The 15,694-nt window shown below is 37.0% G+C and overlaps 2 protein-coding genes and 3 non-coding genes across 5 annotated transcripts in view; 1 reads left to right on the top strand and 4 right to left on the bottom strand.

Annotated features, from left to right (window-relative positions):
• Positions 1-15,694, bottom strand: part of mybpc3 (myosin binding protein C3) — a 44,276-nt gene that overhangs the window by 26,717 nt on the left and 1,865 nt on the right. The window contains exons 2-10 of the mRNA XM_053229437.1: positions 7,085-7,354; positions 6,076-6,273; positions 5,893-5,970; positions 5,075-5,223; positions 4,360-4,477; positions 3,836-3,884; positions 3,627-3,671; positions 2,346-2,402; positions 199-222 (exon numbers count right to left, since the gene is read on the bottom strand). Of these exons, the coding sequence (XP_053085412.1) occupies positions 199-222; positions 2,346-2,402; positions 3,627-3,671; positions 3,836-3,884; positions 4,360-4,477; positions 5,075-5,223; positions 5,893-5,970; positions 6,076-6,273; positions 7,085-7,354 (988 nt within the window). The remainder of the gene's footprint in view (positions 1-198; positions 223-2,345; positions 2,403-3,626; positions 3,672-3,835; positions 3,885-4,359; positions 4,478-5,074; positions 5,224-5,892; positions 5,971-6,075; positions 6,274-7,084; positions 7,355-15,694) is intronic.
• LOC113541028 (U5 spliceosomal RNA) lies at positions 8,201-8,313 on the bottom strand. Its single transcript, XR_003404142.3, has one exon. It is a non-coding gene; the product is annotated as a U5 spliceosomal RNA (small nuclear RNA).
• Positions 9,393-9,507, bottom strand: LOC113541029 (U5 spliceosomal RNA). Its single transcript, XR_003404143.3, has one exon. It is a non-coding gene; the product is annotated as a U5 spliceosomal RNA (small nuclear RNA).
• cars1 (cysteinyl-tRNA synthetase 1) overlaps positions 9,959-15,694 on the top strand; it is a 29,441-nt gene continuing 23,705 nt past the window's right edge. The window contains exon 1 of the mRNA XM_034299486.2: positions 9,959-9,980. Within this exon, the coding sequence (XP_034155377.1) occupies positions 9,977-9,980 (4 nt within the window). The 5' untranslated portion in view covers positions 9,959-9,976. The remainder of the gene's footprint in view (positions 9,981-15,694) is intronic.
• Positions 10,374-10,488, bottom strand: LOC113541027 (U5 spliceosomal RNA). Its single transcript, XR_003404141.2, has one exon. It is a non-coding gene; the product is annotated as a U5 spliceosomal RNA (small nuclear RNA).

The raw sequence follows: 15,694 nt of genomic DNA, 5'->3' as shown, positions 1-15,694 counted from the left end.
CAACACATCTGCTTTAATGAATTTTGCATCCTAAGCGTTGTCTTTTTAATTTAATACTGAAGCTGCAGTCATGGCCACTGCTTTCAGCACTACTGTTAGAACCATCATCATTAGCACATATCCAAAAGCAGATAGCGGAAAGCAGGAGGAGAAGAAAAAACGCATATTAAATATGTACAGGGATAATTCAGTTCTTACCGTTGGCCACTTTTTAAGAAACTGCTGCACTTAGTCAGAAGCAGAACCCAAGACATGACAAGACAAACCAGAGCAGGTTAGTGCACACAATTCAACAGCCCGCCAATAATGCGTAGCACATCTACAGCACATCTAATCTAGTTAAAAATGTAATTAAACATATGTCGTTGTGTGAAAATAAAGTTTGGGAAATATTTGTGGTAAAATCAGTATCAGTAAAACCACTGGTCACATGTTACTATATTATATTCTACATTTCAGGATAAGGCAGTAGATATTGTCAGAAAATAATGAAAATATTAGCCTGTGTGTTGTGTGTTATCGTAGTTTGTGGAAATAAACTGTGCTGTTAAAATATTCTGTGAGAGCAATCCATACGTTTCTATGCGCACATTAAGTTTGTCAGTTTAAGTGCATTTGTGTGTGTGTGATTAAACAAGTCTATCCATGCCAGTAATGATATGTGATCCAAAAATGAACAACTTATTAATGAAAAGTGATTTTAAAGTGATTCTTGTTAAATTCGGCTATGTGTGTAATTTGTGCCCTAATCATGTGCCCTAATCACTGAACTGGACTGAACTGAGAACTGTGAAGAGTTAGGCTAGTAGCAAGGAAAGTTGTAGCATATAACACACTATGCCAGCGTGTTGCTAACATCAGCATTCGTCATGCAGATGGCAAACCGGATGTGCATCCACGCAGTCACTTACTCTCTACATTCGTAGATCACACACAAGAGGAGAGAAAAGAGTACAAACAACAAAAGAAATGACCTCTGTTTATAAATTGCAGCCCAAATATGTGTACAGAACTATCAATTACTGCAACACATATAGTCAATCCACATGCATTTATTCATTATATAAACTGAGATCATTACGTTTTACCATGACATCAGGCAACAGCATGGTGATAGAAAAGAACTTATAAGATGGCTATAAGTATGAAATATGACCAGATTCATGCAGAAAAAAGAAACTATCAGTGTCCGTCACAAAAATGTAACATACTTTACTACATATGTAAAGTATGATGAGTAAGGAATAAAACACCATAAGGCGTGCTGTTATGTGAAGAAACAAAACACGACGGGTTGTGCTGTCATATAAAAATAATCAAAGACCAGATGGTGCGATGCAGAGTTACTGTTACCACCTGTTTAATACTCAGGAATGTCCATGAAACAGGAATCTCTATCCTGATGTTAATAATAAGAAACCACAAAGCCTTCTGTTGTAAAGACTTTTCCAGCTTTACCTCTGGCACTGACACTGGACACTCCTTCCAAAAATGCTAAATAAATGCCTCCCAGAAAACCACCAAATCAACAATTGCACATGGTTTTTAAGTCTGTGTAAGTGGCGAGTCCACCATACAAGTCCCTGCATAAGCTGTTACTATAGAAATGATACCCTATTAGAACGAGTACATTAATATAAACCTGTGATTTGTCTTGTAGCCAGAACTACTATCAGAGTTGCTGTTTATAGAAAATTAACCAAATCCTTCTGACCAATCAGAATTCAGCAGCGCTGTGGTGTAGGTACTTATATTGTAGTATAATGAGAGCATACCTAACATTTATGACTTTATGTAGACCTTAAGGCCATTTAAGGAATGGGTTTGAGGCTTTGAGTCATTTTCAAAATCCCGTTCACACAAATGCTACCACTGACCATAGACCAAAATATTACCAGTACCATTTGCAGTAATGTGTTCTGTTATTTGTTGACTGGTTAGGTTCATTATTCAAGTCAAACTTTCATTTATTTTTACACTTTTTTTAAAGACTGCAAAGTGCAATAAATGGGATTGATATCTCTTTTCCAAATACAATTGATATTTTTGACAAAATAAAATGTATGCTAAACAGATTGTATACTGGATTAAAACCTGTTTATATAAAAACTGAATAAATATTTTAATATGGACCAAATATAAATATGACTATAAGTTAGTACACTCAAAAGTAAATCGTATTATTAGTAGTACATTTAAAAATTAATCGAACAGTTTATTTGTCTCCTACTGTACTTCTCTGTAAATGAAATCTTTGTAGTATTCTTGAATGGTTTTTGCATTTTGACTTGATCCATGGGGCAATTCAACACTTAGCAGTGTTCACTTGATATTTGGAGACTCACCTCTTTTTGAGTAAACCGCTGAAGTCCAGCTCTCCTGCATCGCCTGAGTCTGTGCTACTGCAGCAGGAAACCAGCCACAAAAACACAGTGAGCATAAACACACTATAACTGACATTTCCATTACTACAACAGTTTTATCACTGTTAGTGTAGAATTCTGTGTAGGATACATTTATCTTAAAAAAAAAGAAGGAAATTGGAATTTAGGAGTGTAGCAAATGCGGAACATGCTTAAGCATAATATGGATACACATTATACTGAAACTAGTGAACCAAGTAATTAGTCTGTCCTTGTGAACCAAATAAAGTGATCATTCATGTTGGCTTCATTATGAAGCCTTCCACTCTAGCACAGAGCAAATCCATTTCTTGCTTTGAAAAAGCTCTTAAATTATGGACATCAAAGTTGAAAGCTCAGACCTTGATGTAGAAGCAAAGTTACTTCAAACTCAGAAGCTGATCAGACACTGCTCAACTTTATCAAAAGCCTGGGTATGGGCACTAATCTCTCCTCTGAGTTTTCATTTTGAGGATAACCCATGATTATGTGTGTGTAACAGCAGTAAGAGGGCTGATGACCACTTCACTACACACTGCAGAGTGTGTATGTCTTAAAGATCACACTGCAAGATGAAGGGAGTTGGGTGACATGCTAAGGAAATTCATTTGTGCAACTGACACCACTGATTTTCACAACGTGTCAGTCACAGTGAAGAGATCCTTCCATAGGAAGTGGGAAGTGTAAAATATTTCATTTCAGAGCTAGCATTAACCAAGCTTAGAAGCATTGCATTACAAGCATTTGGCATCTTTGCTATTTTATGTTGAACTGTCCCATAGGACATGCACTATTTTACACTAATCCGTCTCTCAGTCACTGGAACTGCACTTGTAAATGGGCAGTGGACAGGGAAACCATATTCATTTAACCATCTAAAGCTAATTTTATGCCAAAAAGGAGGGCTGGATGTCTGTCCTCGTGAGGAGTAAAGATGAAAAGTGAGACAGACAGAGCATATGAAAGAAAGAGAGAGGAAATTCAAGGCATTCTGAGAGAGTGACTCACAAAGGAACATACATCAGTTATATGAGTCAACTCTCTTTAAATGTTTTCAGACAGAGATAAAAGTGAAGACAAGAAAGGGATTGAGGGGGGAAGTCAAAGGAAATGAATATTAAAAACCAAAACACCCTCCTTTTGGTGAGAAATCAAGCTCATTTTCCCATGAGCTTTAAGTGCATGAATATGCCCTCTGCCATTGCAACAAACCCCATTAGCTACCTGCCCGTTGCTGACATCCTCTTCTTACCGCCTGGAGTTATGCTCCTGAGTGATTAGTACGTCCAAGTAATGAGATGATTAATCATGTCTTTCCTCTTTGATATAATACTTTGATATAAAAAAAACCCAAATAGCACTAATTATTTAACATCAATTACTTATCAACTCACAAAGCCAAGTTTAGGAGATTAGGAAAAAGGACCACTCACGTGCGTCTGAATGCAGCACGAATATCAAACCCTTCCACTGCTTGAACCTCTGTAAGGAAATTAAAGAGACAGCAATCAGCTAACTTTTTTGTGGAAGTTTATTTGCTATACTTCTAGTATCAGCATCTTCTCCTAGCTAACTCTCAGATATCTGACAGCACAGTCAGCTGTCAGATTGACTTGCCAAGTCTTGCTTGCAAGTCTGACTTGCTTTTCGTTGTACTTCTATAATACTGAGGAGACGGCAATAACGGCAGCAGATAATTACATCCTTAGAAGACATTTTGTTCACTTCATTCATTTTATTTCATTCACCAAGTCCTGAATATGTGATTTTTCCTTGGAAGTGTATGGATATGCCTATCACAACCATAAGTTATGCCCAGCAAAGCCAGTGTTACAAAATGTTCATCCTTGACTTCCTTGCAATGACATGTTCTACCAGAAAGGCCCCCAAATCCCCAGACAGATGTATGTACTGCAGATTTATTTCTCTACAAGAACACTGCTGTGTTGATGCTCACCATGCACAGTCAACTCAAAATTACAGCTGTCAAACTTGTCTCTGGATGACACTTCACATCGATATCCTCCAGCAAAATTAGCTTTGGCTGCAATGATGTGCATCTCAAAGGTATACACCTGTGAAATGACAGCGGGACAGTTTATAGTTCAGTAGATAATCCATAGTTTAATTAGATAATCCATTACACAGTCCTTTTTATGTGTACAATAATCAGAACATCTTAACTAGCTGAAAAACGATTTAAAGTAATTTATTGTAACCCCATATTGATCGATAACCCTATCAGCACCTACGTGAGTCACAGTACTGCCGTTTCTACAAGATATATATATTTACAGTCAAGTACAAAAGTTTGCACACCCTCAGCACATAAAAGACATAAAAATGTATTTTAATCTGTGTGTTAAGATTTAGACACCTGAAAGTTTCTCAAATAGTTAGGATATGCACCAAAATTATGTCAGTTCAAAGGCATCTGCCTTTATGATTGCAAAATTCTATAATTTTAATTATTGTTTGCCACCAACCTTTTGAAAAACATTGGGTACATTTTTTTTTTTTTTTTAGACATAAACCAGGGGATGCAAATTTTTGCAGTTAACTGTACTGCAGTTTAGCCTCTTGCACTTAAGATTTTGAACATATTCAAATATTTATTAGAAAACATAGCTAGGACTGCTATAGGCCATTGCAAAGCAAAAGTCATTGCACACCTTGGTGTTGCGGTCATAGTGCTCTTTCAGCTGCAGGTGTTTTCCTGACTTGCTGGACAAGTCCATCCATTTTCCTTTGAACCATCTGACTGTGGGCTTCTTCAGCAGGGACTCGCCACACACTTTTGCCACAAAGGTGATGTTCTCACCTGTGGATGAATGGATAGAGGTCATTTTGAATCTCAGCCCATACTGTTTTTACTACACCCTCCTGAATATGACTCTCATGACTTGGAAATAGCTAACAGTCATGTTAGCTCCATCCCTAGGGCTTCGTGTCCTTCACGTTCTTCATATATTTGGTCATGTTGCCAACCAGCTAGCTGGCTCCTATGACACAACAGCTACCAAACAATGAAGGTGAAGGCTAGCACATACTTCCTCTGAGACACATGCAGCCAGCTACCAGATCTTTTCAGACTGCTGCTCATGCTAATTCACAGGGGAGCTATGCACTGTCTGCCCTCTTCTGCATACATGAGCTCACAGACTCCCACCATTAGCTAATGTAGCTTTGATTCACAGGGAGAGAGTATGCCCTCCCACCAATTTCACAGCTAATTTTGCTCTCTTGGATTCCCAGCCATGGGATATCTGAGATGTGATCTCCTTAAGGTAGGGTGAACCCTTTTCTGTTGCTCCTAAGGGGGTACTCCTGGTCACCAGCTAGAAAAATCCTATACATTTATAAATGCTTGTGAAAGTATGTGATCTTGACAGGTATGACACAGAGCAAAGAAATGCACAGTATGTACAGTATGTTTGCACATGGAGTCTAAAATATGGTTATTCATTGGCTGAAAGTGGCCAACACTCACCCACAGTCACCTCCCCACTCTGAGGTTTTTCTGAAAAGAGTCCAGTGAGGTCCTGCCTCGTGTCAGGCTGCTGGTTTTCTGAAAGAGAAAAATGTGTGAGAAAACTGTATGAGTAGTACTAGAAGAGGTATAGATAATAACAATAGGAGAGTACTAGTTTTTTAGAAAGTAAACTTGATTTACCCTCATGAGTTCCATCATGAGTGTCTGGGGCATGATCGTTGGTCTCTGAAGTTTGGGCCGGAGGTTCAGTGGGAGCAGGGGCAGCTGCTGGACCGTCTGCTGGGGGATCTGATGGAGCATCGGCAGGGGGAGCTGCTTTGGGTGGGGTCTCTACTACTGCTTGAGCTTTAGCCTCTGCAGCCTTTACTGGTGCTTTGGCTGGAGAACATTATAAAGAATATCATCGCACGCTCTGAACTTGGTCAGTGATGGCTAATCTGAAGTGTCTAGGACTAAAGTATGTAGGTGAAGAAATCAAAGTACACAGAAGTAAAAAATATTTTGCTGCTTCACTAGTTTTCGTTGATTTACTGTAGTAAGTGTCCTTGATTGCTTTTAATACAAACCCAGAACACAGAGACATACTCGGAAGTTCTGACTATCTGTAATACCCTTGCCATAGCTTCAAATAGACTGATAGCTAGAGTTGATATGACTGTTAAATAAAGCTAGGCTTCTAAGTATTTATTCCCCAAATATCTCTCCTGCATTTTGCACTCTTTGACTATCAGTTTTCCATGAAAGCTCTTGCTTCTTGCTGTCAAGAGCCTCTCAGGGAAGCAATCTCCAGAGCCAAAGGTCATCAAGGTTTGGACTGAGCTGCTGTGAACAAGGTCTGTTATTAATAGCTCAGTTAAGGGAAGGGCAGAAGGGCTTTGTCTGGAAAAAAGAGTTCTGGTCAAAGCATTGTTGTGTGTCTGAAATTGGGTCAGAATCATGCTGGAAGTGATCGAATATTAACATAATGACAAACAAAAACATGATGTAGTGCTAATTCAAGAGAGTGATATTCATGTCAGTTAAGTTGAATCACACAAAGTGGCAGTGCATAGGGATGTGACAAAGGTGCTGTGTGATTATCCAAAGTCAAGAGCTGGCACAATCAAAAAGTGACATAATGGTGCAAAGAGGACTGAAGTGTGGTCAGGATACGAAAGTGAGCACAAATATCAAAAACCTTCTGACCCACCCTCTGCTTGTTTGATTTTAAGCTCAAATTTGACTTTTGAGCCTCCAGATATAACCGCGTATCCTGCTGCATCTTCGGGCACAGCATTGCTTATGGTGAGTGAGTGCTTGTTGCCTTCTGCTGATATTGTGTATTTATCGCTTCCTATGATGTCTTTGGTATCCCGTTGCCATCGTACTTTAGCGTCTTCCTTCTCAGTCTGTGCTTCGAATACCACTGTGGCCCCAACCTCAGCAGTCTGACTTTTTGGTTTCTTGGTGAAGGAAGATACTGAGGAGGACAAGGACGATGAAGGGGAAAGACGTACAAAGGTTCACTGGTGTGCATGGATTATCACTAATGGGACATGTGTCAAGCTTTTTAAAATTAAGTTCTTCATAAAAGGCCAAATGACAGACACTGTATAAGCAACTTACAGTGTGGTGTGTTCTGCACGGCTTGACCTAATACAAGATTCACATAAAGATTTAAATGAATACATTGTTTCATTCTTTGCCTGTGTGGACGTCTGAGCTAGCTCATTTACCTTTTACCATTTGGCCAGTGCACTCATAGAAACAAACAATTTATACAAAAAATGTTCATCTGAAATGTTAATTTAAAAAAAAAAATAAAAAAAAAAAAGTTAAGAAACAACAAACCTCGCCTTTCATCTTAAAGCCCCAATTTGGATTTTCTAATTTTCTCATTTTCTCATTTTCTCATTTTCACTCAGAGCTTCACTTTTCTCTCTCTCTCTCTAAAATAGAAACTGAGCCTGTCCTTTCACTACCTAATGGGATCATTGCAGGGTTGGCACGTTAACCGGGCAGTATAAACTAAACCAGTTCAGCTGTAATAAACACTTGATCGATCAACGATAAAGGATGATGGATTGAAAAGAAATTGAAAAGAAGGATTATATGTGTCAGAAGTCTAATACATATCTAGAGCCCCTAAGCCCCTAACAATTATTTTGAGGGATATATCATTGGTTTAATGCATTTTTCTTCTCAGTAGTGTTACATTGTGTTGTGTTTTTTCATATGAGTTGTTTTATTGGCTTATCTTTTTATTATTTCTCATGAAACTGACCAATAACAAATTCAAGTACTTTCGTTAAAACAAACAAAAGGAGCCCCACCAAACAGCAGGGCATCAAAAATTAGTGTATACTCATAATGTTCCTCCCCACGGAAATCTTTAGTAAAAGGCGAAAGATTTATACGATCTGAAGAGAACCATGAGTGTGACGCTTAAAAAGTGTGACGTCCACAACCCCAATCAGAGAGACATGTTACTCAGGGACGGTAGGCTGACATACTGTACCATTACATAGTGCACTATCACACTAAAATTTATTATTATATTACTTTCAACTAATTTCAAAATTGTTATTCTTCTAGTCATGGGTATATATGCATTTATTGCACTTAGTTCGTATAGATTTACACATTTTGTATTTTGCTGTGTATTGAGGCGTCGCGACCGTCCAATGAGAGACGCTCTCATTTGCATATTACGCAGGGGTTTCTGGGAAATTGTCAGATGGGCAATTTTATAGCTTTTGTACGTATATTGGTTTATGTGATTTTATGTGTGGGTTGTTTTGGGGGGATTTATTTATTTTTTTTTTTTCTTAAAGAATTTCATAGATATATGCTTTGTGAAGCTGTAATACAGGAAGTAGGTAAAAGATACTGTACTGTTATATGATAATAAAAGTAACTAAGGCTTCAGTAAAGAACACTTATAATATGGACTTTATGAGGAGCTGTTAACAGCTAGTTCAACGATCCATTCATCATAGTGATTTATCACTGTGATTTTTTTTAACGTAGTATGAGTCAAATAACGGAGTTTCAACCGAACAAGCCAAACTGTCCAGAACAGTCTCGAAGACCTTGCCCATGCTTCCTCTGAGTATACTTGAATTAGTATTGCTAAAGCTTTATTAATTTAAACTTAAATTTCATGTCTACATGTTGGAAAACACATCACAAGATCTTGTATAAAAGTGGCACTAATTATTTGTAACTTAATTTTTTATACATTCAGTTTGCTTGCTCTTGGAATTAGTATTATATTTCATTTTCTGCAAAAAAAAAAAAAAAAAAAAAAGTAGAAGCAGTGCTTGGTTTAATTGGTGAACACAACCAAATTAATCAACATGAGCTTAATTCTTCCCTTCTTGTTTATTTGTTACGCATACTCAATTGCTGAGAAACAGCCATCTTACAATAAAGACAGAATGTTTCTTAGGAGATAACTACAGAGTAGACAATAATGTTAATGTGAGCATAATTTCTTCTTTTCACCACAAAAATGAGCTCTACCATCAGGTAGAACAACAAAAAATTAGTTTATACTCATAATGTTCCTCCCCACGGAAATCTTTAGTAAAAGGCGAAAGATTTATACGATCTGAAGAAAAACATGAGTGTGTTAACCCTTTAGCAGCTTTAGTCCACAGACCTGACCAGAGAGACATGTTACACACTGACGGTAGGTTTGACATACTGCACTATAATACTATAAAGTATATTGTCATATTAACTTTAAGTAGATCATTGTTGAAGATTGTTTTAATCTTACTATGAGTATATGTACTGACTGTTTCAACCCCCCAAAAAATAACAAGTTTTGTACTTTTAAACAGGCTGTGTGTTGATGCGTCGTGACGTCCAATGAGAAGCGGCTAAATTTGCATATTACAGCAGGGAATTCTGGGACACTATTACTATGGAGCTTACTGTTTAGTAGACCTCTAGCGGATGCACTTAGGTTGGCAATTTTATGCTGCTTTATAACTTTTTGTGTTTTGCTTTTAGCGCAATGTATGCTGTAATATATAATGTAGTATTATAGCACGTGCGGTAATGTTATATGGGAATAAGTGAAGCTACGGATGAAATGAGTAAGTGTAATGTTTATTTTATGCTGTTATCACAGGTTTAATGCAGCGTGAGTCAAATAAGTGCACTGTGTTTAACCCTTTCAGACATAAACACAATTTCTTGCGGATGGTCAGATTTGTTGATGTCAAAGGTCATTTAGGTGAATCCTCCTGGTAACCACTGTGCATTAACTGGCGCTAATTACAATGGTTTTGGGGGTTTCTGTGCACTCAGCTTGCTCGTTCCTGGAATTCAGTATCTTAATTTTCTGTGAAAAAATAAAACACTGCTTCTACGAATTCTTACACAGTCTCTCTTCTCACGACTGCGAACACACTAAATGTATTTTCCTTGTTAACATCACACATACCTAACACCGTGTGTTTGTTTTTTCTTTTTACAACAGAAAATCAGCCCTACCATATAGTAGGGCTACAAAAAATTAGTTTATACTCATAATGTTCTTCCCCACGGAAATCTTTAGTAAAAGGCGAAAGATTTATACGATTTGAAGAAAAACATGAGTGATAGTTTTCAAAGAAGTTAAGTCCTCGACCCCGATCAAACAGACATGTTACACAGTAACGGTAAGCATGCTAAGCAATTACACCGAAGACTATTAGACAATTTCAGTTTACGCTATAATGTTAGTTGTAATATAATTATTATATTAAATACAGAAAATAAGGTTTTATTATGTTAAAACGGAGACGTTTACTTAACGCAGGGCATGCCGGGTAGGCCATGCAACTGCTTGCCAATATTAACCAATCATACGGGACAAAGTGGGCGGGCGGTGCTTTAGAAACTGAACCCGGAACTCACAGTCACAGTCGTAGCTTGTTTGCTAATCGGGCATAGAAATTGATCTACGCTGTGCCGTCTTTTCAGTTACACTATGTAGAACACTTTTTAAAGACATTTTTTGCTTTTTTTATACGGAACAGCTACTTTCAAACTTGGAGAACCCATACGGAGAAATTAAAAAAGCTATGATTTTAAAGCCAGCCGTGGTAGAAACTTGTCTGTGAGTGTATATCGCGTTTTACGGTAACCACTGGGCCCTTGGGAATTTTTTTTTTAAATAAACTTCTGCAAGACGGACATTCTGCGATAGAAAAAAGATGTGGTGCACAGTAATTAACAAGAAGGAGTGCAAGTAAACCTTTCTAGAGTCAGTATTTTTAACTAAGATGAGCGGTAGATTTTTTTTTTTTTGGTCCTCAATCGCCTGGTTGTTACCGTAAAACCCTATATATACTCGCACTAGGGTTTCTGTCTCGTCTGGCTTGACCGCGGGCAGATTTCAGACACGGCGAATGTTATTTGTTACAACCGCTGGCAAAAATTATGGAATCACCACACTTAGAGGATGTTCACCCAGCGTTTTTAACTTTATAGCAAACAAACAAATCACAGATATGACACAAAAAAGGTTTTGTTCAATAGCTTAACATTCTGGTTTGTGAAATATACATAAAAAAATTCAAGGACATTTTTTTAATTAATGGCATGTCTTTTTCCAAATCAAGTAGAGGAAAAAATTATGGAATCACTCAATGTTGAGGAAAAAATTATGGAATCAATTTTTAATTTCCATTTCTAAAACAAATACTGGGGCAAGTCTAAAAATGCTAATAAGTCAGCAGTTAAAAGGGAGTGCTTACACACTTTAATGGGCTGTTGAACTTGGCTAATTGAAAGGAAACATGGCTCCAATGAGAGAGTTGTCAGTTGAAACAATGGAAAGGATTATAAAACTCCTTCAACAAGGAATTTCAACATGGAGTGTGGCCAAAGAGGTTGGTTGCTCCCAGTCAGCTGTGTCTAAAATGTGTTGCAAGTATAAACTTAGTGGGAAGGTTATGAAAGGTAGATATACAGGCAGACTAAGGAAGATGTCAAAGCATCAGGATAGAAAACTCAAAGCACTATGCCTTGAAAATAGAAAATGCACAACAAAACAAATGAAAAACAAATGGGCGGAAACAGGAGTCAATGTTTGTGACAGAACTGTAAGAAACCGGCTGAATGAAATGAGATTTACATATAGAAAAGCCAAAAGAAAACCAGCACTAACACCAAAACAGAAGAAAACAAGGTTACAGTGGGCTAAGAAGAAGCAATCATGGAGTGTGGATGATTGGATGAAAGTGAAATTCAGTGATGAATCATGAATCTGCATTGGCCAAGGAGGTGATGCTGGAACTTTTGTCTGGTGTCGTTCTAACAAAACATATAAAGATGACTGCCTGAATCAATCAAATTTCCCAACTCATTTATGATATTGGGTTGCATGTCAGGTAAAGGACCAGGGGAGATGGCAGTCATTACCTCAGCAGTCAGTGCACAGTTGTACAGTGAAATTTTGGACATTTTCTCATTCCATCCATAGAAAATAGGTTTGGTGATGATGAAATAATTTTTCAAGATGACAATGCGTCTTGCCACAGAGCAAACAGTTTTAAAGCTTTTTTCAGGAAAGGCATATCAACTCAATGACATGGCCAGCAAACAGTCCGGATCTCAATCCAATTGAAAATTTATGGTAAAAAGTAAAAAAACTGGTCCATGCTAAGACTCCACCCTGCAAAGCTGATCTGTCAACTGCTATTCGAGAAAGTTGGAACCAGACTGATGGGGAATATTGTTTTTCATTAGTGAGGTCTGCCTCAAAGAATAAAAGCCAGAGGAGGAGCAACAAAGTATTAATTGTGTTTTTTTTGTTGATGATTCCATAATTTGTTCCTCAACATTGAGTGATTCCATAATTTTTTCCTCTACTTGATTTGGAAAAAGACTAGCCATTAATTAAAAAAATGTTCTTGAATTTTTTTTATGTATATTTCACAAACCTGAATGTTAAGCTATTGAACAAAACCTTTTTTGTGTCATATCTGTGATTTGTTTGTTTGCTATAAAGTAAAAAAGCTGGGTGAACATCCTCTAAGTGTGGTGATTTCATAATTTTTGCCAGCGGTTGTAGTTGTAGACTTTAAAGGTGCTGGACAAGTCGAATACATGATAACATTTATAATTTTAGACACTTTCGACACAATCTGCAATTACCTAGCTAGTTGAGCTACATGAGTGTTGTAGTCTTAGGTATCTACAAATGTTTAGGTCTGTATAATAATCACTATGTTCACTGATTTAGTAAGAATATAAGCTTAATGATTACAAGTTAATTATGAAGATGAAGATGAAAGTTGTTCCATGAGGTTTTTTTTAAGGTTAAATGGCCTGTTTAATGGATCTGTGTGGAGTCATACAGTTAAAAGGCTGTCTGTCCTTCCTACCACTAAAACAGCCTGAAATTCCCTGTATTGTGTCGCATGCAGGCCTGTTCAAATATAGAAAGCAAATGTTCTCCATTACTAAATGGACTCTAAGCACAGCACTGTGAACTGCATGGAGCTGTGAGAGGGATTAGCTGAACTCTATTTCAGTGGTCCTGCAAGCATTGGAAGAATGGCACTGTGCTTTTCAGCCTTGCATCTGCTATTTGATAACTGGTGGCATCCATATTTTATTTTTGTTCCCCTGCCACAGACTGTGTGACACAATTAGGGGAGGTAAAAAAAAAAAACACTAATATGGGATACTGATAACAAAGCATAACAAAAGTGGAACCTGCCACATATCCATAAGTACATGTGCCAGAGATTTACGATGTCAGGAGGGACACCTGGGCTCAAGTGAGGATAGACAGGCAGCTGACCTATTTCATCTGATAGTCCATATAACATTTGAAGTTAACGTTGATGGATGTGTGATACATCTGCTCTTCAAACAGATCTGTTTTCACATATCCAATGGAACAAGTTGGGATTTCAATGCAGATGACTGCAGTACAATTGAATAAATAGCAGCTGTTTTATTTCAAAGGGTTACTTGTATTAGACCTGACAGGGAAGGACAGATTGCCATGTGAAAGGAAAGGCAGAATGACAAAATACAGATCTGTGTTGTCTTTTGATTGTAAACTCATTAAAAAAAAAACATTGGAGAAGAGATTGAGACATAGAAGATTTGTCAGTCTATTACACAATATTACCACTAATACAAACTGCTTAGTCGGATCAATAAAAGCATCAGAGTAACGTCGTTTGAATACTGTGGGTCTTAGCACACAAAGCCACATAATAACTCATCAGACAAATTCGACTTTGCTAAGTGTTAGGCTGATGGATGCTTGTCAGTGATATCTGGTGTGGTTTTCAGTGACCGTGTGAGTGAAGTTATATTATTGCTATCTTTGGTACGCCACAAGAAATGTCATGTCAGTGGATCATTGGAGTGCTGCAACTGTTGCACTTGTAAAAGTAAGTCGCTGAACTGGCACAGATGTGTAAAACCGGGATGTATTCTCTCAGCATTTAGAAATGCATGTGTGTGGCTCGCCAAGATTGTGATTGGACAAAGCCTTTCCTACTGTATCATGTCACCCAACACCATTTGAAACACAAGGCTCACTTCTCAAAGTCATGGTCACACAGCAACTGGCCTACAGTGTTTATCTTACTACAGACTAAAATTGAACCATAGTAAAAGTGCAGTGTGTCACGTGAAAGCCAGCACAGTGAATGATACAATTTCTAAAATACTGCAATTATTTCAGCATCTACATACAAAAAATATAATATTAGTTCTGTTATTGGTGTCATTTCTGCTGAAAAAATATCACAATATGAGATTATTATAAATAAATATACAGATTCTTACTGATTTCAAGCTTGAACTGGTCTTTTCTGTTGGAAGATCAATTAGCTTATTTTATTAATTTTAATTTTAATAGAATAAGGTAATTCCAAGCATGGAATTAATACAAATCTCTAGAAATAGATGTGGGTATCTTATATTTGCTATTTAATAATCTCATAATGAGAAATATCAGATACATTTGGCAATATTCTAAATATATTCAATTCATAAGATGTTTTTTTTTTTGTTTTGTTTTTTTAACACTGTAGTATATATAATGTAAGCCCTGAAATAAATTGAAAGAGGAGCCAGTATGTTACAGGCAGTAATTGAAATTTTTTTAAAAAAAATTCAAAGGTGAGGGGTGGTAGTGGGATGAAACAAAGGAGAACCTACCAGTTTTACCCAATCTAGCTATACAGGAACAACCCATATGAGCCAGTTAGTTCATGTATCATAATTAAATACTACAAACAGGTCCCTATATTATAAACTCAAATTTACTGCTTTATTAACTCTGGACAACATTCATTGGTTTCATTGTTAGTTAACTATTTTTACTCTTTAAAGAAAGTCTGTTTTGTCATTGCTGAAATTTGAAACTATGGTCTGAACCAAACACACCAGTGTATTACCAAAGAAAAGCACACATTTCTCCATTAAACATCTCCTCTGTATATGCACATGTTTTTTGTCCCGATTGTAGCATGCTGATTTAACATGGCGATCTCTTGATACAACCGGTGTGCTTTGGTGTAAATCTCGGAATAAATGGGAATTAAAATATCAATAATAGACATGGTAATAAGCAAAGCAGTACAGGTGAATAAGAGAATTTTTTTTTTTAAATAACAGATAATACAATTCATCCTTGCCAATTGATTGCTGACATAAATAACAAGTGTTGTCTGTATTTGATATTGTATATATTTTAGTTGTGCAAATGAGGCTAGTCTTTGGATGATGTTAGAATTAAACTGTTTATTTCACAATGAACACTTTCCAGAAAAGAGATTTTACAGAAGTTGTT

The sequence above is a fragment of the Pangasianodon hypophthalmus genome, chromosome 25 (assembly GCF_027358585.1).
Source record: "Pangasianodon hypophthalmus isolate fPanHyp1 chromosome 25, fPanHyp1.pri, whole genome shotgun sequence".
NCBI lineage: Eukaryota > Metazoa > Chordata > Actinopteri > Siluriformes > Pangasiidae > Pangasianodon > Pangasianodon hypophthalmus.
This window is presented reverse-complemented; position numbering and strand designations above follow the sequence as displayed.